This window comes from Hemibagrus wyckioides, linkage group LG01 (genome assembly GCF_019097595.1).
Source record: "Hemibagrus wyckioides isolate EC202008001 linkage group LG01, SWU_Hwy_1.0, whole genome shotgun sequence".
Taxonomy (NCBI): Eukaryota; Metazoa; Chordata; class Actinopteri; order Siluriformes; family Bagridae; genus Hemibagrus; species Hemibagrus wyckioides.
This window is the reverse complement of record NC_080710.1, coordinates 7,921,663-7,944,410: the sequence shown is the minus strand read 5'-3', so window position 1 is coordinate 7,944,410 and position 22,748 is coordinate 7,921,663. Positions and strand designations below refer to the sequence as shown.

Genomic DNA, 22,748 nt, shown 5'->3' with positions numbered 1-22,748 from the left:
AATGTGATCAATCTGTTGATTATAGCCAATATTATATATTTTCTCCAGGCTCATGGGCCCAATACAATCTCTTGGAAGCATTTGGGAGACTCACTTGCAGCTTTCACAGTATTATCTAACACTGTTATGGTTACATGCCTTGGCTGAATCTACTCTTAAACAATTGAAGTATGATTTCTAAGATCATTTCAATAGTGAACCTAGTTTTTCTTTGACACTTTTAAATCATGGTCTTTATGTATCATATATGTATAAATATGTGTCAGAACTGACCCAAGTCTTTGTGTCCAATAATGTAAACAGGAAAAAAAAGGTCTTGGGTTCTATATTAAATTCTGCTAAAGCCCAGTTTGTTATGGCTAGATGTGTAATTTAATAGTCTGAAAGTTGATGCTAAGCACTTCACTTTCTAAGGTTCCTGATATGCACTTCTTCTTCTTGGAATTTTCAGTGTGAACACACCACTCACACTATTTATACCACACAACAGCGCAGAATAGTGCACAAGTATGTGATTTGTGCGGAAGTATGTGAAAATCTAGCGGAAAGCCTTCCCAGAAAAGTGGAGCTTCTTATAACAGTAAAGAGGAACGAACTCTAAATGGGGTAGCATGTTAGTTAAACCCGATCTAACCAGACATCAGTGTTTTGTTAAAGATTACGACACTGCATGTTGTGTTTAATCATGTTTATTCGATAGAAAAGCTGTCAGTCATGTGATCATTTAACCCTAATGTATAATCTCAACAGCAAATCAGTGTCTTGCAAACAATTAAAAGAATTTACAAAATGTATAAAATGCTACATTATGAAGGGAAATGGACCTTAACACTTCAGAACTACAAGCTACAGAAGCCTAAGGAAATGTCAAGGGTTCTTATAAAACAGGTTTTGTGGTGAAAAGTGAGTGAATGAAATAGCAAGAAGAATGCAGCTGCAAATCCCTAACACACGATAAAAGACCTCGTCGAATAAGAACTTAGGGTTTAGATATTTGAGAAGGAGAAAAATGTTGGATGAAAACCATGATTTAAGTCAAACGTAAAGGTGAACACATGAAAACAGGATCTTTTGAAGCTTTTTGCCATCCCACTGCTGTCTCCTCTTGGTGGGTAATACATGCTCTGTAGGGGGGAAGAAAGAAAAAAAAAAAAAAAAAAAGACACGGTGGAATAAAACAGCATACAAATAGGCAGACTGCTTCTCTAAAAGTAAATACAAAAATATCATTTAAATGAATTTTTTTTTTTATTCCAGGCTTTCAAGGGTGCTTCATACATTTTACTGAGTTAGCTAGATTGGATTAGTGGAGTCTTTCAAATCTGTAAGCTTCAACCTCATCAGGACCATGCAGAGCTATGATCAGATCACATGTTTACAACCATTACAGGTCCAAAAGCTCATGCATTTAAAAAAAAAAAAAAAAATACAAATATGCAGTTATAAATTATTTCAATGTGTGTTGAATGATTTGCACACACGGCTTATCTTTATAATGGAGTTACATCTTTAAACTGTTTTGATTAGTGATAGCCTGGGGATGAGAGATAAATCGTCACTGCCCTCCACAGGATAATTGTAGGGGGATCGCTATCTGTTAAAAATATCTGCGCCTACCACGCCTACGTAATTTGTGCGCTTGACTTTTTTTTTTGGATATGCAAAAATAAAACAAATATGGGCAGAAGTGCATTAAATTTTAAATGTGGAGCAGCAATTGAACCTGAATAAAGTAGCTAGACAGGCGTTATGGTTTCCTGACTCAAGCCTAGTGTCTTTATAGCCACATTCAAGCATTCAAGACTTCAGTACTATTAACACGTGAATGAATCGTTCCACTCTGGTACAAAAGGCTAATTTGTGTTCTGGTTAATTCGTCAAAAACTAAGCGTTCATCTGTGTAATTACTATTTAAAAACTGTAAAAAAAATAAAAAAATGCAGAATTTATTACGTCTAATTTATTCCCTCAAATGTTCACACACTAATCCATTTTCTGCATGGTGAAGCTTCTAATTTCCAGCCACATTATAGAATCTGAACTTTGCATACACTGCCAACGGATCCATGAAACGGTGCACGATGTCAATCAACCCATCTTACTGGTGTGTGAAAAGACGTAATGTATTTTAGTAATCATCAAATTCCTGCCACAATCGGCATGATTTAATCAGCATGATCGTGAACTGATACGAGGTTACACTCAGTGATGACACGAGGATTTCTTACCTCAGGATGCTTCTGGATTAAATCCCCCTAGCCTTAAAGCAAAAATAAATAAATAAATAAATAAATAAAAACATTGTTTTAACTAAACTTTATTTAACTCGCACTAAACATTCTACAGAAAGGCAACCGAAAGCAGAAAAGAACAGACAGATACTGAGCGTAAAATCCAAACACTTTACATTGCCTAGTATCACATGTTCAGGAGGAAGAAAATGTGACCTGCTTTTACTCCTCAACTCACTTTAAGAGGCCTGGCTTCCTCTGCAACGGCATTTTCGGCCTACAGGAAACAAGAGAGAAAGAAAAAATGAGAGAGAGAGAGAGAGAGAGAGAGAGAGAGAGACAAACATTAACATGTTTGTTAAATATTTCTTTTAATGTTGTTAAAAGCGCTGTGTTAAATTGAACTGAATATAAATATGAATTTTAGGAGTATTTATTAAAAACCTTTTCCCCACTCATTTAGTTTTTTCATTTTGTTTACAATATTTTAGATATTTTTAGATGGATTTTACAAATAAAACTTCAAATCATCAGGAAGGCTTTGTTCTGTGAGCAGCAGTGAAATTTAACTGACAGATGTTTTATAACTAGAACCATTTCATATCTTATAACTATAAGGCAGAATACAGTCCAAATTATTATATTATTTGATATTATTTTAATGACATGAACTATATGGTCAGGAAGAATGTTGACCAGCACTGCAAATTATGCCTCTTTCCCTGGAGTGTAACTTGTTTGCTACAGGAGTTGAGTAGTTCAGGGGGCAACAGTATTCAGTATTATAATGGCATGTGTTGTGCAACCTTTAAGCGTCTTTAAGCATCTAGCTTACAAAAAAGCCCTGTTTAATAATCTTGTTTGTCCGAGTTAGAAGCGAATTTGAGTTCGTGCCTTGATTATACCAAGACATGCCAGATAACATGTGCTAGTTCTTTAAAAGTCTGTGAAAGTTAAACTACACAGCTTGAGGCCTGGAAGTGTCACTTCTTCTAATCTGGTTTTGAATAAAAAGCATCGAGAGAAGTAATAAAGTTCTAATAAGTATTTTACACTGTTTAAAATTGTCTATATGAGACTCTTTCTCAGATGAAATGTGTCTGTTAATCAAGTATAAATACACAGCAGTGAGTTTTTGGCTTACCGTGTTTGCCACACACACACACACACACACACACACTTACTGATAACAACAAAGATCCCCAAGAAGAAGAGCACAGCAGCGAAGACCAAACCACCGATCCTCACTGACTCGTAGTCTGAAAGGAGACACAAGAAGATTGTATACAAACAAGTTTAACAGAAAATATAAGCAAAAATGCAGAAATGTATAAGATGTGTGTATTCATGGTCTATGAAAACGCTAGGTGTTCTTTTTCTTTCACATAACCTTTGATTCATGTCATTATCAAGTATGCAAGAATGCAGCCACACCACAGACTCGTGGTTCAGTGGCTTCTTCAGTGTTCACACACCAAGAAGCAGCCAGTTATCTCTGCTAACATCCTAATCCAACTGACCCGTCCTGCACCCTGAGACCTTCAGGACAATCTGAAGGCAAAACATTTTGGAAGTAAACCCTGCAGCTTGGTGGATGTCCAGAAATGTGATCACATCATTGACGTTAGAAAGTGTGAGAACAGCCTTGATGATAACGCAGCACATGCTTAACCAACCCATCATTATCTCTTCTGGCTCAGCAAAATTACTGGACAGCTAAACTACTGTTTGGGAAATACTCAAGTGCTTCCTGATCTAAAACTCAAAAACATGCATTTAACTGCAGTAAACACGGCATTGTTCCCATTGCGCTGTAGCGTAGTATCTGTGTGAAAACTATCCCATTTTCAGAGAGGACAAAAAGAAACGACAGGGGCAGTGGCAGTGAATAGATTCAAATTTAAGGGAGATTACTACATAATGCATGCTTTGTAAAACACAGACTTTCTTAATAAATTTTTCAGCATTATTCATGCTAGTGTAACTTATATCATGAATTGCATTCATTTTCATTCATTTCTCCAACGGTCATTTTTTTTAATATTATCCATCCATCCATCCATCAGCAGTCTTATGTGTTTTAACATTCCATTGCTGAAATATCTGAACTGACAAAAACGAAATGTTTTTAAAAATCTGGCTTGGAGATCTGAACTTGGTTAGTTTAAGATATTAAACAGAGCAAAGATTCAGGAGGTTGACCGCCTGGCTGTGCAAAAGCCTGGCCGCTGGGGTGAAGTTTTTCCGTCTACTTCGGCGAACAGAGCGAAAACACAAATACCCGCTGACCTTCCCAGATGTTTCCTGATTAGGAAGGCACTTTTTCATCGGCATCACCCGAATTCATTATTCATGCCGTCAAAGTGGTAGATAAAAGAAAAGCGTGAATGAGAAGGCTGTGATGAGGCTGAAGTGATGTAGTGTAGATCTCCTTTAGCACTCTGTCTGTCTGTTCACACTGTCCATCATATACTGGAATTTCCTCTGTTTTTTTTCTGCCAGATCGTTTACTAAACAGCTAAAAAAAAAGTCACTTCACTTACCATAATGAAAGGGGCTGTCATAATCTGGAAGGAGAAAGAAATGAAAAGACATGAGACTTCGACTCGACACAGTGACTTTGCATTATTATTAAAAACCAAAGATTTTGCTCCCTGCAACATAATCACTACTCTGGTGTAAAGCGGACTATGCTGTGAAACAATTTCTTTTACACTTCTGCTAAAACAGTTTGTTGCTCTCGACACCTCCAGATGATTAGTTTCTCTCACACGCCTGAGTGTTTGCGCTACTGGAATGCGCGGCTGTAATAACAGCTCGCTAGCCGAGGACCTTCACAAACATTTTCCTTCCCCTGCTGTGGCTCAAACATTCTGTTTCATATCAAACACAGCTAGCTCTGACCTGGAAGCATTCTCAGTCATCTCACTCGTGTCTGCTGTTGAATTAATGCGATAGAAATGTATGTGGATGTTGAACATTCTTACCATCATCCATCGTAGAGGCTGGAGAGAGAGAACAGAGAGCAAATTAGCAGGATCAAAGAATGTAATGCACTGGAAACTTCGAATGGAAATTTTATTATGCTAAAGATGCTAAACTAGTCAAGGAGGCAATTGTAATACATGTTGAATTAAAAGTCACGATAATAAGAAAATGGAGAGAGAGAGAAAGTAAAAAGAAAAGTGTTTCGGCTTACATAACACGATGCGTTCTCATGCACAAAACACACACACTCTCTTTCTCTCAAATTCTTTCTCACACACACAAGATACTATCATCCATTACTGTATAACTCTCAAGGCTACACATGCCTACAAAAGGAAATCTTTTATGTGCAAAGATTAGTTTGCACAACAAAAGAGTTTTTCTCATGGGGACCAAGAAAATGTCCCCAAAACATCACGTGTCTTTCCCCCCCCCCCTCATCACCATGGGAACATTTGGATAATAAAAGAGAGGACACAGACGCTGTGGCATAAACACCATGGTAAAGTCTGTCTACAGTGCACAGAGAGGAAATATGAATCCTTATTTTTTGTTTATCCCCAGGCTAATGAATAGGGTGCATTTTTAAGAGGACTAAGAGTGTACCAATACCGTCATCACGTATCCCAACCAAACCCAAACAAGGCGGCAGTGTCTGACATCTGTGTGCTTCTTTGTGGTTATTTGTGGAATTATAGTTGCTTGTGTTCAAGAAAAGAAAAAGAATCTGAGAAAGGTGCAAAGGTCAACTTGTTCTCAAGGAATCTCCCAGAACACCGGTGTCCGCATTAACGTCACCATCATCAACCAGAACAACAACAAAACATTAAAATATTCCAACAAGATGCTGAGTGAGAAATTATTCTTCTATTAATCTTTAAACATTTTTTAATGTTAATGTTAGAGTGAATTAAGTCTATGGATAATATTGAAAAGTCTTATGGTCAAGAATCTAAGGTGCATTAAGGAGAAAGGTCAATAGACAATATGACTTTTTAAGATTAGGGGAAAAATACTGTGGAAAATATTGCATTTAAAATATAATACTAATCCTAAACAACTCATGGCTTCAAACTGTAATAAACGGAAAAATGTCACTCGTCAACTGTGAAAAACAGAAGTCTTGAATGATGCAGTGAAAATTTTTCCATTCATTAATTCATCTTCAGTAAGCACTTTGCCCAGGTGAGGGTCTCTGTGGATATGGAGACAATCCCAGGAACACTAGGCATGAGGCAGGAATACAGCATGATTGGGAAGCCAGTCACCAAAGCGCACACATTTATTTCCTTATTTATTTTGAGGTGGAAGAAAACCAGAGATCCCAAAACTTCCATTCGCAATGTTCCCAGAAAAGAACTTCAAGCTTTAGCACTTAGAAAACTTGAGTCTATGTGAAAGGCAAATTTTACACTCTTTTGCAATGTCTAGAACACCCACAGCCAACAGTTAGCTGTGAAAAGTTTCCTTCTTTTACTTGAGGGAAGCACAGTACTGCAATTTGTTTACCTTTTTGTGCGTGACAGTAATGAATTGTGCAGCCATTTTGGTGTACCCTGAGGCAGAGCATGTTTCAAACAGCAAGAAGCTTAAAGATGCCAAACAAAGCGTTGCCAAAAAACAGCTGGAGAAACACATTCCTTGCACACACATCTAAGCCTCAACTCACTTACCTGGCATCTCCCTGCCAAAAGCTGAGCCTACAAACACGCACACACAAGGAAAATGCCGTTAGGGCGTCTTTCCTAAACACAGATTAGCCCCAGTCTTTAAATTAAAGGGACACTTCTCTGAGCCATCACCATTAATGGTGTTGATCACCCCAGGCTTTCTCCATGCAACATATATCTAACTGCTGGAGATGAAGAGACAGATGTTGTCTTTTGCATCTCCTTTGCATTATCCCTCCAGCTATGTGCTGAGAAACAGGTTACGCTGGGCTGAAAACAAGTTTGAAAATGCTTCAATCTGATCTTGAACTGCTCAGAACCGTCAGGAATCCATCAGTGAAAACGCATGAGATAGGAATATTCCTCAAAATATCACTTCAACGCCCCAAAAAGTTACACATTGCACCAGCTTCGACACAAAGTTGTAAGAAAAAGAACAGCAGCGCAGAAAACATGATAAAGACGACTCACCCAAAACTGGAGCTAGATGGGAAAACCAGAACAGCGCTACTAAAGAGAGCTCCATCTCGTCTGAAAAACAAGAGAGAGAGTGAGAGAGAGTGAGAGAGAGAAAGAGAGAGAGAGAGAGTCAGAGACAAACACGCCCACCTGGAGTCTTATACTAGATTAAATACTGCTGCTCAATTTAATGTACAATACATTGGGGGAAATTCTGCCCTGGAGGGAAACCGGGAAAAAGGTGGAATGATTTTCCAAAATAAAAAAAAAAGGAAAGCAGCGGAAAGCTTAATAATTATATGTCTCAAATCACACCTGCCTTCAACAATGGAAAAAAAACACTTTATACAAACATGGTAATGATTTACACAAATAAAACTGAAGTAAATGTAAATAAGCATGTTTTAATAAGGTGTACAGAGCACCCAGGTTTATTTTCATAAAATAGTAAGTAAACTTAACTCATGCAAATTTCCCTAATAAATTTAACTACTGCAAGTATAACAAGCTTGGGGTCTTTTGTTTTCAATAAATTGCACACAAGAGGAAAAGCACTATAAAAGTAAATAACTTACTACATAAACACTTTAAATGCATCCAACCAGAAATAGTACTGAAATCGCTAATTGCACTAAAATCAGCCTTTACAAAGACTGAACTGAAATACTTAACTGGTTTATTTAACCGATTTGCATGCAAACATGCACATGTGCGCACACACACACACACACACACACAGAGAAAGAGACTGTATATTTCCTAGTACAAGAGCCTTGATCCTTAAAGCCAACCCAAAACAAGAAATATGAACATCTCCTCATCCTTAACACATAAAAAATAAATAAATAAATAAATCATTTGAATCATCTGCATCACATTCATATGCAAATCAGGTTCATGCAAACATTACTTTCGTTTTTCTGAGCATGACATTTTACCCAGTAAAGTAAGTAAAATAGACGTACGCTGGATTAATTATGTGCAGAAGTTAAAGCTATTATGTAATTCTAATAGCGTAATTGGGGGGCTGAGTAAAATCACAGATTTGTTTTTGTTTTCAACCCTCAGAAAAGGGGAAATTGTAATCTTAGTGATTTGGGGTTGTTTAGAGTATTTCTGTAACTGCTGAACTCCTGGGATTTTCACAGGCAAGTCTCTAGAGTTTACCTAAAATGAAGCCAAAAAAAAAAAAACATCCAGTGAGCGAGGGTTCTGCAGAGGGAAAAAAAAAAATGATGTTGTCAGAGGGCAATAGAGAATGGCCAGACTGGTTCGAGCTGATACAAAAAGGCTATAGGAGCTCACATAACCACTCTGTACAGCTGTGGTGAGTTGAAAAGGATTTGAGAATGCACAATAATAAGATTGATGGACAAGTGGAGGCTGCAGTGGGCACCGGTTCACCAGAACTGGACAGTTGAAGACTGGAAAAACGTAGCCTTGTCTGATAAGCATCAATATCTGCTAAGGATTTCAGATGTCAGGGTCAGAACTTGGTGCTAATAGCATGAATCAATAGACCCAACTGGTCCAGGCTGGTGGAGGAGGTGTATTGGCGTGGGGAACGTTTTCTTGGCTCACAATCACTGCTTGAATGCTACTGCCTATTTGAGTATTGTTGCTGAACATGTGCAGCCCTTTATGGCCACAATTTACCATCCTATAATGGCTACTTCCAGCAGGAGTTCTTCACTGGTTCTTTCAAGTCACTGGATCTGAATCCAACACCAGTGGGATGTGACTGAACAGGAGCGTCACAGCATGAAAGTGCTCTTGAGGAATTTTGTCAAGCATCATGTCATCATGGACCAGAATCTTAGAGGAATTTTTCCACCATCTCCTTTAAGAGTATGTTTATACTTTTCCAGTGTTTTTCAAGGTGTTGCAAAATGCACTACATGGCCAGAAGTATGAGGACACTTAACCATCACACCCATATGTCTTTCTCCATCAAACTATTGTCACTGTCTAGAATGGCTATACATTATGATTTCCCTTCACTGGAAATCATCAAGAGGCCCAAACATGTTGCAGCATGACAATGCCCCTGTGCAAAAAAAGCAAGGTCTATAAAGTTTTTTGTGTGTGTTTTTTTCAACACCTTTAGTATGAACTGGAACACTGACTGCACCCCAGACCTCCTCACCCAACATTGGTACCTGATTTCACTAAAGCTCTTATAGCCGAATGACCACAAATCCACACAGCCACACTCCAAAATCTAGTGGAAAGTCTTCCAGAAGAGTGGAGCTTTATGCAACAGCAAAAGCAGAACTAAATCTGGAATGGGATGTTCAACAGAACAGAACATCACGTTTTACGGCTCTTTGCCAGTGACTTGCTGGCTTTCTGCTGAGGGCAAAAACATGAAGTGCTACATTTTTTGTTAAGCAAAACTTTATCACATACTTGGTTGTTTCCCCTTTGTCTGTATTAATAAACTAAACTAATTAACTACATTATATTAGCTACCACCTTTTAGCCTGGTCAGTTTCTGGGAAACCAAAGCATGGGACAAGTGCAGCACTTGTACATATTTCTGTAACGCTGCTTTGTGACAATGTCCACTGTTAAAAGGGCTATACAAATAAAATTTGAACTGAATTATTTATTAGTGTGCAGCTTCTTCCCAAGCAAAAAAAAACATATTACAAAATAGACATGCATAATAAATAATATACAATACATGACCTCGTCATACACACAGAAGTTCAGTGACATGTCCCTGGTCCATAAAATCAAAAGTAAAGATTATAAAAAAAGATGGGAAAAGATTGAAGTTGTGTACTGGATGGTTGTAGTAGTGTTTTTCCTCTTTGCTTAATAAATAAATAAATAAATAAATAAATAAATAAATAAATAAATAAAGCCCATATAAGACGCTAAGGAGCTGAATCAAGAATATTTCTCGTCAAGAATATGATTGGTCAATCATGAATACATTTTTTTTTAATATATATTAAATGTATGAGCTCATACTTCTGTGCAAAGCCCTTGCAGATAGAGGCACATCACAGTATGAAATGAAAACTCTGGTGTCTTTATGGTTGGCCGGACAGCCACAGAGCCGTGTTTGTGTGTGCATGAGCTGGACTCAGCCTGTTTTAGCGAGATCATTTACATCACCACCAGTATGCGGCTAAGAAAAGCAAGTGATCTCTATTTCAAGACTGGCACCTTGAAAATGATGGTGTGCTGAGGGGTGGAGGGTTGCACTGACCGATACATGCTCCATGGCTTTTAGACGCAACTGAAATGTTTGTGCTGTGACTCCAGGGCCACAAGGCCATGAGGGGATGGCAAATATTTTTTCTCTCACTGTCTCTCAGAGAGTTCAGGAATGAATGAATTTACTTTAAGAAGTGAAAAAAATGCATCTTTAAAAGGAACTTTAGGATTTTTTTTTTCATTTCCCCCATTTTGATTCCCATTTAGTTTCACTTCTTTCCATTCTGAAAAAAAAAACATAGACAGTACTATCATCATTAGTACAATTAATTTTTACCTTTCTATCAAATGCAAGCAACAGAGCTGTGCAAAACAAGCCCAGTACACGTAATAGGAGCCGCCTGGTCACGTGACCCCCCCGCAACTTCATCTCGTGGAAAAAAACTTTAGTTTTTTATGTTTGATAATCATTTAGAATTTACTGAACATAATCTAGTGTTGATCTTTATTAGCCTTTGGGGAGATTTTCACGTTTTCTGAAGTAAATATATAGAAAAGTGGTGTTAATGCAGCATGCATAGAGTCAGGCTAAAATGTTTTTTATTTTTATTTGCGATGGGAAACTTACCACTTAATGCAGTCTTCAACTCCGCGTGAGGTCTGAAGTTTTTTTGGCTCGAGACTTGAAGCACGACGTTTAATTAACTTCACTTGAGTGAGTTTGCAAGGTAAACACCTTATTAAAAGCGAATATAACTGAAATCTTAATATGAACTGTGAACGCGACCCGCAGGCTGAGGAAACAGATGAATTATCCCGACAAATCAGCGTTCCTCGACACCTCAATGCAGCTCCTTCGGCAACTTTTCGGATTAACTCACATCCGTCTCGTGTCCCGCACTGCATCCCAAATTACTCCCAATTCACTACAACTGTGCCCTAGGTAGAGCACGAAACAATCGACTTGTACCGCCTATGTAGTGCACTACGTCCAATAAGAAGCCGTTTGGGGATTGAGACGCGACCAATCATACCAGCGTTTGATTGATCCCGTTATTTTTGTTTCTTGTTCTCCCTAAAAAAAAAGCTATGAATTTTTTTCTTTCATTTTGTCCTATTTATTAGGTTTTTATTAATTGAAATAATTTCATGCAAAGTCAAACGTATTGCTCGATCATGAAATGTCATGGATATTTGTCCTGAACGTCGATAGCATGCATTTCTAAAGAGGCAATGTTCTACAATAGAAATGACCTGATGATGATAGAAATAATAAAAATAATAATAAACATATTTCATCCTTTAGCCCGTTAGTGATTTCCACGTGGTATCTACAGTTTCGAGCTGAAATTCCACGCATTCCACAGAAGGGGGCAACAAGCGTACTGGGGGGGAAATTTGTTTATTAAAGCTAATTCCTGGGAGTTACACGCAGTTTCCGCCATCCTAAAAGCTATTTTAAAATCCAAGGGTTGTATTTCAACATGAATTGTTTAACAAGTGCTGCCTGCTTTTCTGATCCAGACAAAGAAACATAATCAAGCATAGCAATCACTGAAACGTGATACATCATAGATACATCATAGACACATTGTTGGTATGACTATGCATCACTTCTAACCACCAGGAGAGAATGACATGGATACCTGGATGAATAATAGCACTATCAACAACTTCAAACCAACACACAAAGTGACATACGATGCAGTATTTGCAAACAATAACAGTCATACAGCCATCGTTCATTTCCTTCTTCTTATCTCATGCACACATCAGACCAACATGCAAAGCTCTCTGCATAACATCTTGTGATTATGGTTTAAGCTGGATTTCACCGATCCCTCAAGCTGCATATATATACGTCTAAATTATCTTCTAACATTGTCAGTGAATTTTCCTTTACATAAAAGTCTTGCAGCTTCTAACACTAAGCCGTTGCTTCTGCTAGCTTTAAAAAGATTTCTAGTCTTGTTAGCTTCACTCACTCTTGGTATTCTAGTCCAAATCTGCTTTGCTCAGAAGCAGCAACTTCTCTTTCGTCCACCGGTGCTGATTCCTTCAGCCCTATCTCTTCCAAGCATTCATATGTTCGTGCTTCTAGCATGGTTGAGTGGGTCTCCCTCACCATATCAAACACTGCCCCTGAGCCCGCTAAGTAAGTTGGATTCTATTTCCCCTCGTCTCTCTCCCAGGTCAGGTGTGAAGTAATTGTATCAGAGCTCTTTCCACATATCTGCACTGTCTAACAAACCCTGCCAAAGTGGTAAAATGGCATTCCCTTGCTGTACCGTTTGATGTTTGCTGTTGAGCCTGATAAATTAGATGGACACACTAACAGAGAATTTCCTACCATTTGTACCTTCTTTAATCTGCCAGGAAATGCCTTCCCTCTGCATTTTTCACATTTTCCTCCATGCTCCCAACATGCAACTAGCTGTGCTTCAGTGCTACTAGCCCTCACTGCACCTACACTACTGAGCTAGCTACACTAACCTGTTTACTTTAACATTAACCTGAATTGTTGCAGTAAATGATGGGCACAGCACTGAGCACACTCTTTATGCACAACACAGGCGATGATGGAACTGACTATGCCACAAGTAGGGGCAGGAGCAGGTCACCAACCTGCTCCTGGTCAGCAACCAGGTCACTTTGAACCACATGTGTACCACTGATAAATTGCATTACTGGTGGTCTCACCAGATGATGCTGTTCATAGCCCTTATCACTAAATACAGATGCTAGCATTTGACCTTGTACAAGCATTTAACAGGAAGAGTTATCTCATTAATCCCATGCGACAGACCCAGAATCATCAGGATACTGACATTTGGATGACTGGATCCTGTGCACCCTCACTATGGACCAAGCCATACAGAACATGTCAGTCCTCTTCAAGCACAATATAGGGCTCGGCGTCATGGTGTCCACAGAAAAAAATGGATCTGCACAGGACCACCAGGGTACATGCCTCAGGGGAATGTGTGCCTGTACATGTGAGATCAGATCTCATAAACCAGCTTGTCACATCACATGCTAGCCCATTCAGGCATGTTGTGGCAGTCAGATATGCCAATCACCATGGAGGGGCAAGGTTGGAAGGATGTCTACACCTTGCACAGAAGCTTTACAATTTGGCCCACCCATTGTCAACCTAACAAAATAGACAAGATCTGGAGCAAATTTGATAAAGAGTAGTTGGACATTTTTACCAAATCCAAGTCAGTTCACTGTAGATTGTGGTTCTCCATAGAGGTGCTGTACAGCCCACTAGGACAGGATGGACTGGTCCCACCATCTACTTAACCTTTCAGCCTCTGCTAAGAATTGTTGCCACACCTCACATAATTACACAACTATGCCAAAGACTACGTCCTACTTGTGGCTCCAACATGACCAGGAATGCCAGGTTCCCATTGCTAATTTCACAAATGGTTGAAACACACTGGTGGTTTCCTCCTCAGGCATGTTATGTCAACTTTTCTTTATGGACTGCTAGACAGCAGCATCTGCCCTAAAGGTGTTTGTGACAGCTCTCTTATTATGATCGTTCTCAACTGGGAACGGCACCTTTATTTACAATGATTCCTTAAGAACCAGTAGTGGCATGTCCTATTTGTGCTTGAGTCTTTTAAAGCCACTCCTTATGAGGGTATGCAAGTTGTAATGAAATGTGTGTCTTGAAAAACTAGCAATCACTTACACAAAAAGTTTGAAAGAGCCGCATGCTTTGGCTATAAGCTCCATTTACACGCATTGGTGGCCAGATTACTCCAGGGTTTCTGCCTAAGCTCAATCAGTTGACCTTGTGGCATTCTATAAAGGCAAAGCACTAGAGAATTCTTTGTTGTGTTCAGTGTATGCTCTGTGGTGCATCTTAGATGGTGGACATGTGATCCTCAGAGCAGCTGTTCTCTTACAAAAGAAGGCCAAGAGGAGGTCACTTATCTAACCAGAGTCTGGCGGACATTATCAACATGGCATGCAAGAAGGCTGGACAGCCGGCCACCAAACATGACATGGCACTCTACATAGATGGTCTCTTTTTCATGTGAATTCCTCCAGTGTAATACTGCACTGCTGCACCTTCTCCAGGTTAATGCCACCAGTATCACATTATGTATATTATCTAATGAGTTTCTAGTATCATAGTTAGTTTCTACATTTCTCAGAGATTTTTAAACTCAGATATAGAAACTAAGGATTTTGCCCCAAAGGCTGCAACTTTATTGGGCTTAACTGAAAGCTCAAGCATTATAGGAACTTAAAGGGGTCAAAGCCCAGGTAAACACACATACACACACACACACACACACACAAAAATCCATAACTACAGTACACAAACAGGCAGTATGAGGATAAAACTGTAAGAACTCAACTGTAAGAACTCAAGGAAACAAAGAGAAAGAGCCGCATATACCTGTTGTTGTCAGACACATTAGGCTTATATTAAATGATTAGGCAGCTACTTTTATTGGAAGCAACGTGCAAGTGAAATACACTTTTGTAGTCTGTGGCAGGCCTGGAATTTGAGCTCACAAGCCTCTGGTCACAAGCACAGAACTTGTGTATATATAGTGACTTTGAAAGAGGCACCATACAAGCGGAGTGCTGAGCAGCTTGAACATCGCCTCTCTCTGGCAGTCCTGGGATTTTTACCAACAGGGTATAAAGTCTTTGTATAAAAACACAAGAAGTATACACTGATCAGACATAACATTATGACCCCCTGCCTAATATTGTGTTGTTCCCCAACAACAACAACAACAACAAGAACAACAACAATAATAATAATAATAATAATAATAATAATAATAATAATAAATGTTATGCGTAAAAGATTTATTTATTTATTTATTTATTTAGTCGAGTATTTAGTTATTAACTACACTAGACTACACATCTTACCTGCAGTGTTCTTGCTGTCCGCATGGTGTCACTCTAACACATCACCGGATTCTCAAGTCCACTGAATTGACATCAAGCAGGTTTGCAGTACAGTATTGTTGAACAGATAGAGAAAAATAGTTCACACTTAAATAACATTATTACAGATTGATGAAATGCATAATGAAGGAAACACTCAGGAATAAAATCTCATTTTATATAAACGTAACCTGAATCTGAATGTTTTTGGGTGGGGGGTGTGTGTGTATGTGTAAATGTGATGTTTTTGAAACTATTAGGATTAGAAACATGTTGTAGTCACATATCTCACATATCACAAAGAAGCAACATAATATGTTTTTCCTTATTTTAAGTAGTTTTTTTTACACATATAAAATTACATGCAAGTGCTACTTGTTCAATTCGCTCTCATTACAAGATATAAGCAACCGCTTGATTTCTAGCAGACTTATCTTCTTCAGCAAATCCAGCCATGCTTTATCATATGGCCACAGTAAAACCCAGCAGCATTCGAAACCTGCAAGGCCAGCTCCATTTTCTCCTTGAATCTTTCTGTTCAGTTGCGGCCCATTTCATTTTAAACACCGATTTAAAATTCATTAAAATTCATTCATTAGAACCTTTATCAGCTCGTGTGTCTGACACCAGCTGTCAGATTTTAACTGAACCAGTTAAGCAGCTAATTAAACAATTAACAATGGTAATTTAATTCGATTTACAAGAGATAAGCTACTGGATTTATAGTGGACTTATTTTTGGTCAGTGAATGCAGTCATGGTTTAATTTCGTAACCCATGTGCACATATTGTACTATATGTGTATATTTGACTCTTTTTTTTTACTTATATCACTCCATATATCACTACATCATAGGGGTGCTGATATTCAGTACAACCTCATCATTATGAAAGCGATATTGATTATTCATCAGTTCTATGAACAAGGAACTGATATGTTTTAAGTGATGTGGCCAAATGTTCTGTTTATTTTTCCTTCACTGACTTTTCTGCTGTTTATTTTCTATTACAGCACACCTCGGACTGTCGTGATGGCTGTATATACATTTGTATCAATGTGCTTGTTCTAATGTGTTCATATATTGTTTACAGAGTGACAGCATATACAGGGACTTATGTATAGCTGCTATATCTATCTAAATCAAAAATGTGTAATTGAAGATAAGGTAAAGAGACAGTTTTTGGTGGGGGACTTCAGTGTGACATTGAGAGAAAAAGCTGGAGCTTTAAAAGCTGGAGTTTTGCAACTTTCCAGTTGCAAAACATGCTACATTTTTGTTTTATTAACTTCAAGAAAAAGAATAAAAAGTGGGTGGATGATAACTATAAATGAATAAAACTGAATGAATAAGTAGATTCTTTAATTAATATAATTTGATGTGTGAGCATGCAGAGTGGAGGTGCAACAGTTAACGGGCAGTGGTGGCTCAAACAGTTAAGGCTCTGGGTTGTTGGAGGATTTGAGCAGGGCCCTTAACCCTCAATGCTCCAGGGTGCTCTATCATGGCTGACCCTGTGCTCTGACCCCCAATTTCTAAAGTTAATCTATGCAAAGAAAGAATTTCACTGTACTGTAATGTATATGTGACCAAAAAAGCCTTCTCTTCTATTCTATAACAGCCTGGTGTGGAGCCAACAACCTATAACTGAACATTGACAAAACAAAAGACATGGTTGTTGACTTCAGGAGAGCAAGAGCGACCGTTATCTGCTGAACCTCGATGGATCCTCTATGGAGATCATCAAGATCCCCAAATTCCCTGGTGAGAACTTCACCTGGTCACTTAACACCAGCTCCATCAGCAAAAAAAAATCCCAGCAGCGACTCTACCAACCCCCATTCTGACGATGTTCTACAGAGGCATCATTGAGAGCATCTTGAGCACTACTTGGTTTGGGAATTGCACCGTCTCAGATCGCAAGACCCTGCAGTGGATAGTGAGGACAACTGAAAAGATCATCGAAGTCGCTCTTCCTTCTATCAAGACATTTACAACACACGCTGCATTCGTAAAGAGAACAGCATTGTGGATGACCCCACGCACCCCTTACACACACTCTTAACATCCTGCCATCTGGAAAAAGGTTAGCGAAGCATTCGGGCCAGACTGTGGAACAGTTTGTCCCTCAAGCCATCAGACTCCTCACTACCCATAACCAACTGCTGCTATCATACTGTATGTGTACATACAGTATGTTTACAAAAATCCTCTTATTGTTTACAATCCTCTTATTTGCACAATGGTTCATACAGACTGTACATTGGTCTGCACTATTTTGTGTATCTGTGCTGCAGTGTGTTGCATTGCATTTTGTCTTTTGTCTTGCACTGTTTGCACTAGGTTGCACTCTATGCACTTTATATGGCTAGGACAACTTACTCTTTAGTCCTTAGCTTTGTGTTGTCTTTATGAAGCATCCTGGAGGAACCTTGTTTCAACTGACCATGTACTGCATCCACTATATATGGTTAAAATGACAATAAAAGCTTCTTGACTTGACTTGACTTAGCAGTTAGTTAAGCAGTGTAGAGAATATATGGATAGATGGATGGATTGGATGCATGGATAGATGGATGGATGGATGGGTGAATAGAAATAAGCAAGAAACAAGCAGTCCTGAGCATTTAGCTATTTATTTAGCATCAAATGTGTATGTTCATTTCCCTTGTGTTCTCAAAGTCTCAATCCAGTAATAAAAAGCAGATTGAAGTCCCAGTTTTGCAGTAACATAAGCATTGCCTCATATACACCTCATATCTAACTTTTGTTTTCGAGGCTGAAGGGAAGGTCAGTGTCACCAGTCACTTGTTCCAGAAATAGGCTGCGACCGCTGTGTGTGTGAGGTGAGCAGGTGTGCCCTTGTCAGATGCAGGTTCACTGAAACAGGCAGGTGTGTGTGTGTGTGTAAAAAGTAGGGAGAAAGAGATGGCCCTCCAGGACAGTGTATGTGGACCTTGAACTCTTCTTTTAAACTAATACAGACTGAATCATCCATTTGCATTAACAGAAGTGTTTTGTCCATGGGAAAGGTGATCTTTCTGCAAAAATATCTGCACATAAATGTAAGAACATTCAGTGTTTTACAGGCTTCATAATACTTATCCACTAAACTAATCCACAGTGGAATAATTAAGTGACATGGAAGTGGATGAATCAAAGTGCGCTCCTCCACGATTGTGAATGTTTGTAATTTGAATGTTGTGGAATGTCCCACAATGCCCACAATTATTACATTTTGTTCATTTAATAACAAGGCTTATAAAATATTGTTTGGCTTTGATTATATAGTAAATGAGCTTTTACTGTAGAATTGACACATTAATATAAACTTATTGTTTATGACCGGAACTACTGTCAGTGGGATAATGGTGTAGTAAATAAATCCACACTTTCACTTCTGGGGAACAATTTAATCTCTCTAATTCATCCTCTTATCTGCATTGGGTCAAATTACAATTGCAATCACTTCTAGAGTGTTTTTTTACAGCTCTTGTTTTAAATTTCTTGATTGTTTTGATAATAATAATATTAGTGAAGAGTCATTTGACATTTGAAGCAGGAAAAACAGGCAAGGGAAAGGATCTGAGCGACTTTGGCAATGGCCAAATTTGTGATTTCCAAAACTTCTTGAAAAGATCTTGTGGTGTGTTTCTGGTATGCAGTTGTAGCGAATTTAGCTCAACATTTAAATATTTAAGTGTAATTATAACTGGTTATAATTAATTATAAATATTCAAATGGAGGTTCTTAGAATTAACAGTCAGAGAATCAATAACACAATTATTTGATTTGTTCGTCCACCGAACAGACAGTATAATTACGTATTAATTCCAGGGAAAGTTATCTTCCTGACCAAGAAAGAATAACTACTTTATAAAGTACTAGCTGTAATTTAGCACGTAGCAAGAGCAATGTTCAGGGACCCCGAAATTGTGAGCAAAGCACAGAGACAATCACTCGTGAATAAAATGCATTTAATAAAACAGAAACACACAACACATACTAACTACGACACACATACCTAAAAGACAGGATAAGGATTATAGAGAGGGGATAAGTAGGCAAAGAGAGATTGAGATTAAGGAAGGGAATACGGAGGAATCAGAACGAGAGAGAGAGTGAGAGAGTGAGAGAGAGAGAGAGAGAGAGAGAGAGATAAGGAACTAGAGAAGAGATCAAATATGGCAAGTTTCAGATCGAGTTTTGATTACAACTGTGTGAGAATCGTCAAGGTAATTAGGATTTGCCTTAATAAAGGGGCTTCAGCTTAAAATTGAGGATCTAAAGTAATTAGTAACTTTTACTTGCATTGGTTCATTGATAAGAGTCCTGATGTAGTGGATCAAGGAGGTTCGGAGATTCAAAGTCCTCGGGGTAAGCAAGAGATTCTGCTGAAACGAAAAAGGTTTCGGTGGTGCAAACAAAAGTTCTTCGATTGAAGCTGCCGGCAAAGTCTCAAGAGAAAGTGAAAGCCTTGTCCCGAGTCGGGCGATGATAGAAGAGATCGTGCCAGGAAGAAAAGGCGCACTGGGGCCCCCCGACCGCAGAGCAGAGAGGGGGTTGGCCCCCGTGGGGCCAAGCCGAGCTGAGCAGAGCAAAAAGCTGAGCAAAAAGCCAAGCTAAAAAAGCCACGATAGATGGGTGCTTAGGGTTTTTATTGATCCCTTGGTCGTGCCCAGTTTTTCAGAGTGACCAATCCAATACCTGAAACTTTGGAGGGAAAAGTTTCTTTGTCTCCGCTCGGTCACTCATTTGCATACTTTATGGTGAAGTCAGGAATGGATAAAGTTTCAATTAAAGTATCGTAGGCTCATATTATGTACTTGGATGACCACATGGCCTACACTATTGCTTCTAAAAGTAAAAGCGGATCATTTTGATAATAGACATGAAAGAGACAGTATGAGAGGAGAGGAAACTGGGTATAGGCAATTAAAACATACATTCTTATCTTATAAAACATGTTCTATTTCATGAAAACATAGAACAACATGTCATGAGAGGTAATACAACCATAAAAATATAAAGGCAAAAGGGGAATACATATATACAGGTGCGTTAGGCATGGGTCAGGTAGGGTTTTATTATTGTTTTATTGAAACTTGAATCAAGGAACTCTCCTTATGTGTGTGCGTGTGGGGGTCAGGATGAGCGTTTCCAGACGCTTTGGGTGTGTGTGTGTGTGTGTGTGTGGTTGCGGGTGTGTATGTGTGTGTGTGTGTGTGTGTGTGTGTGTGTGGTTGTGGGTGTGTATGTGTGTGTGTGTGTGTCTTCAGTCAGAACTTTGGTCATCCCCCGGTCAAGGCATTGATTTGGTTTAGATTAGGGAATTCTTGTTGACTTTTAACAGCAGTAAAACTGCTAGGCGCAGGGTGATTTGCATGTTAAGGTCACAAGTTGATGGGAAGTTCCAGAGGTGTGAGGCTGGGCTATCAGTACTGATGGTCTGCAGAACTCCAACATTCATGGAGGCAGGATTCCTCCTTTGTCTCCAGTCTCGTTGGGGGGGTCATTGGTTATCCAGAGCCATCAGACATCCCAGAACCTGGCTCCCATGAGTTACAGCATGTCGGTTGAGGTATAATGAAACGGCTATAAGTAGTGATAGCTCAGTTGTGAGCTGTGTAATAGTTAATTGAGTTTTTGAGAAGGATGCAATGGACCCCATGAGCAAGTGAGCCGACCTGGAGACGCTACACAGTGGTTCATAACCACAAAAAAGTGTTCCAAGGAAGGACATACGGTGAACCAGGGATAGGGTCATGGGTGCCAAAGACTCACTGATGCTCATGGCGAGTGAAGGCTAGCCCATCTGTTCCGATCCCATAGAAGAGCTACTGTTGAACAAATTGCTAAAAATGTTAATGCTGGTTATGATAGAAAGGTGTCAGAACACACAGTGCATCACAGCTTGCTGTGTCTGGGTCTGTGGAGCAGCAGACCAGTCAGAGTGCCCATGCTGAGTCCTGTCCTCTGCTGAAAAAGCAGGTGAGCATCAGAAATAGACCATGGAGCAATGGAAAAAGGTGGCCTTGTCTGATGCTTTCTTCTACATAATGAGGATGGTCAGGTGCATGTGCATCACCTAGCTGGGGATGAGGTGGTACCAGGATGGACTATGGGAAAAAGTCAAGTCAGCGTGGTGCTCTGGGCAATGTTCTACCATTGGTACAGACCAAGTAGACCCCTTCATGGCAACGGTTTAAGGTGTTGACTTGGCTTTCAAATTTTACAGATCTCAATCTGATCTCAGTCTGTGGCATGTGATGGACAAGTCTGATCCTTGGAAATCTCACCTCACACCTTACAGCTTAAAATGTCTTGGTGCCAAATACCACAGCACACCTTCAGCTGTTTTGTGAAGTCCATGACTTGGCAGGTCAGAGCTGTTTTGGCAGCACAGTGGGGGCATTACACAATGTTATGATGCTTGAGAATCTGAGGAATCTTGCTAAATGCACAGATTCTAATGCTTGACCCATTTTTCCTATTTCCAAGACATCATCAAGAACTTGATGTCTAGTCAGGTGATATAGACAGCAACCACTGCAGAGAGTGTGTTTATTGAAAACAACTGGCAATACAATAAAAAAAAATAAAAAACAGGAGGTGGATCAGGCGATGCACAAACAAAGTGGATGCACCGGAGCCCTGATCAGGACGAAGCAGGTATCAATGAATGAGAATAGAATAGGATAGACTGACACACATATACATTCCATTGAGAGATGTATTTATAATACTCTAAAATCATCCTTAAATGATCATCCTCTGTTACCAAATCCCAGTCCTCAGCTCAACATATCTGTTCAGCCAGTTTGAGATTAAGACAGCCTTTGATCAGTTTCTACTATGTCACACTGGCACACACTCTCAGTGCTAACACCGCACACCGGTTACCAAGGCAACAGTATCATAATGGTGGCACCTCTGGTCCCTCTCTCAATGAAACATAACCATGTTACAGATTCTTGTGTTTCTTGTGCCGTGTGTGGATTTGTGCGGATTTGTGTAGATTGGGATCTTTGTGTTTTGCATTTGTGTGTGATTCTATGTGCGTGTGTGTGTGTGGTTCTGTGTGTGTGCTTTTTCATTGTATGTACAAATGCATATAAATGGGCTAAATTGCTTTTCCCCATCACTACGAACTTACCTACAAATGAAATCACTGCCTTTCGCTCCTCTCCTCTCCTCTTCATCCCTTCCCCCATCCCTCCATCTATTCTCCTCATTCTCCTTTGTGCACTACCCATGTGACTGGATTTTGGTGTTCATTGGCCGGTGGCGCAAAGACACTGAGTCATC

At 39.3% G+C, this 22,748-nt stretch overlaps 1 protein-coding gene across 1 annotated transcript; it reads right to left on the bottom strand.

Moving 5' to 3' along the window:
• Positions 1–673: 673 nt before the first annotated feature.
• Positions 674–11,420, bottom strand: fxyd6l (FXYD domain containing ion transport regulator 6 like). The gene is made up of 9 exons (XM_058392665.1): positions 11,145–11,420; positions 7,361–7,420; positions 6,893–6,919; positions 5,219–5,236; positions 4,775–4,798; positions 3,416–3,490; positions 2,470–2,508; positions 2,229–2,260; positions 674–1,124 (listed from the first exon to the last, which is right to left on the bottom strand). Exons 2-7 carry the CDS (start codon positions 7,413–7,415, stop codon positions 2,471–2,473), a joined length of 237 nt encoding a protein of 78 aa, XP_058248648.1. The 5' UTR covers positions 7,416–7,420; positions 11,145–11,420; the 3' UTR covers positions 674–1,124; positions 2,229–2,260; position 2,470.
• Positions 11,421–22,748: the final 11,328 nt, after the last annotated feature.

Excerpts from the sequence above, each read along its gene's own strand:
- fxyd6l (XM_058392665.1), bottom strand. The coding sequence starts at position 7,415 with ATGGAGCTCTCTTTAGTAGCGCTGTTCTGGTTTTCCCATCTAGCTCCA. Across the intron at positions 6,920-7,360 it reads CCATCTAGCTCCAGTTTTGG|GCTCAGCTTTTGGCAGGGAG; the intron begins GTGAGTCGTCTT and ends GCGTGTTTGTAG. Across the intron at positions 3,491-4,774 it reads TGACAGCCCCTTTCATTATG|ACTACGAGTCAGTGAGGATC; the intron begins GTAAGTGAAGTG and ends GTCTCCTTTCAG.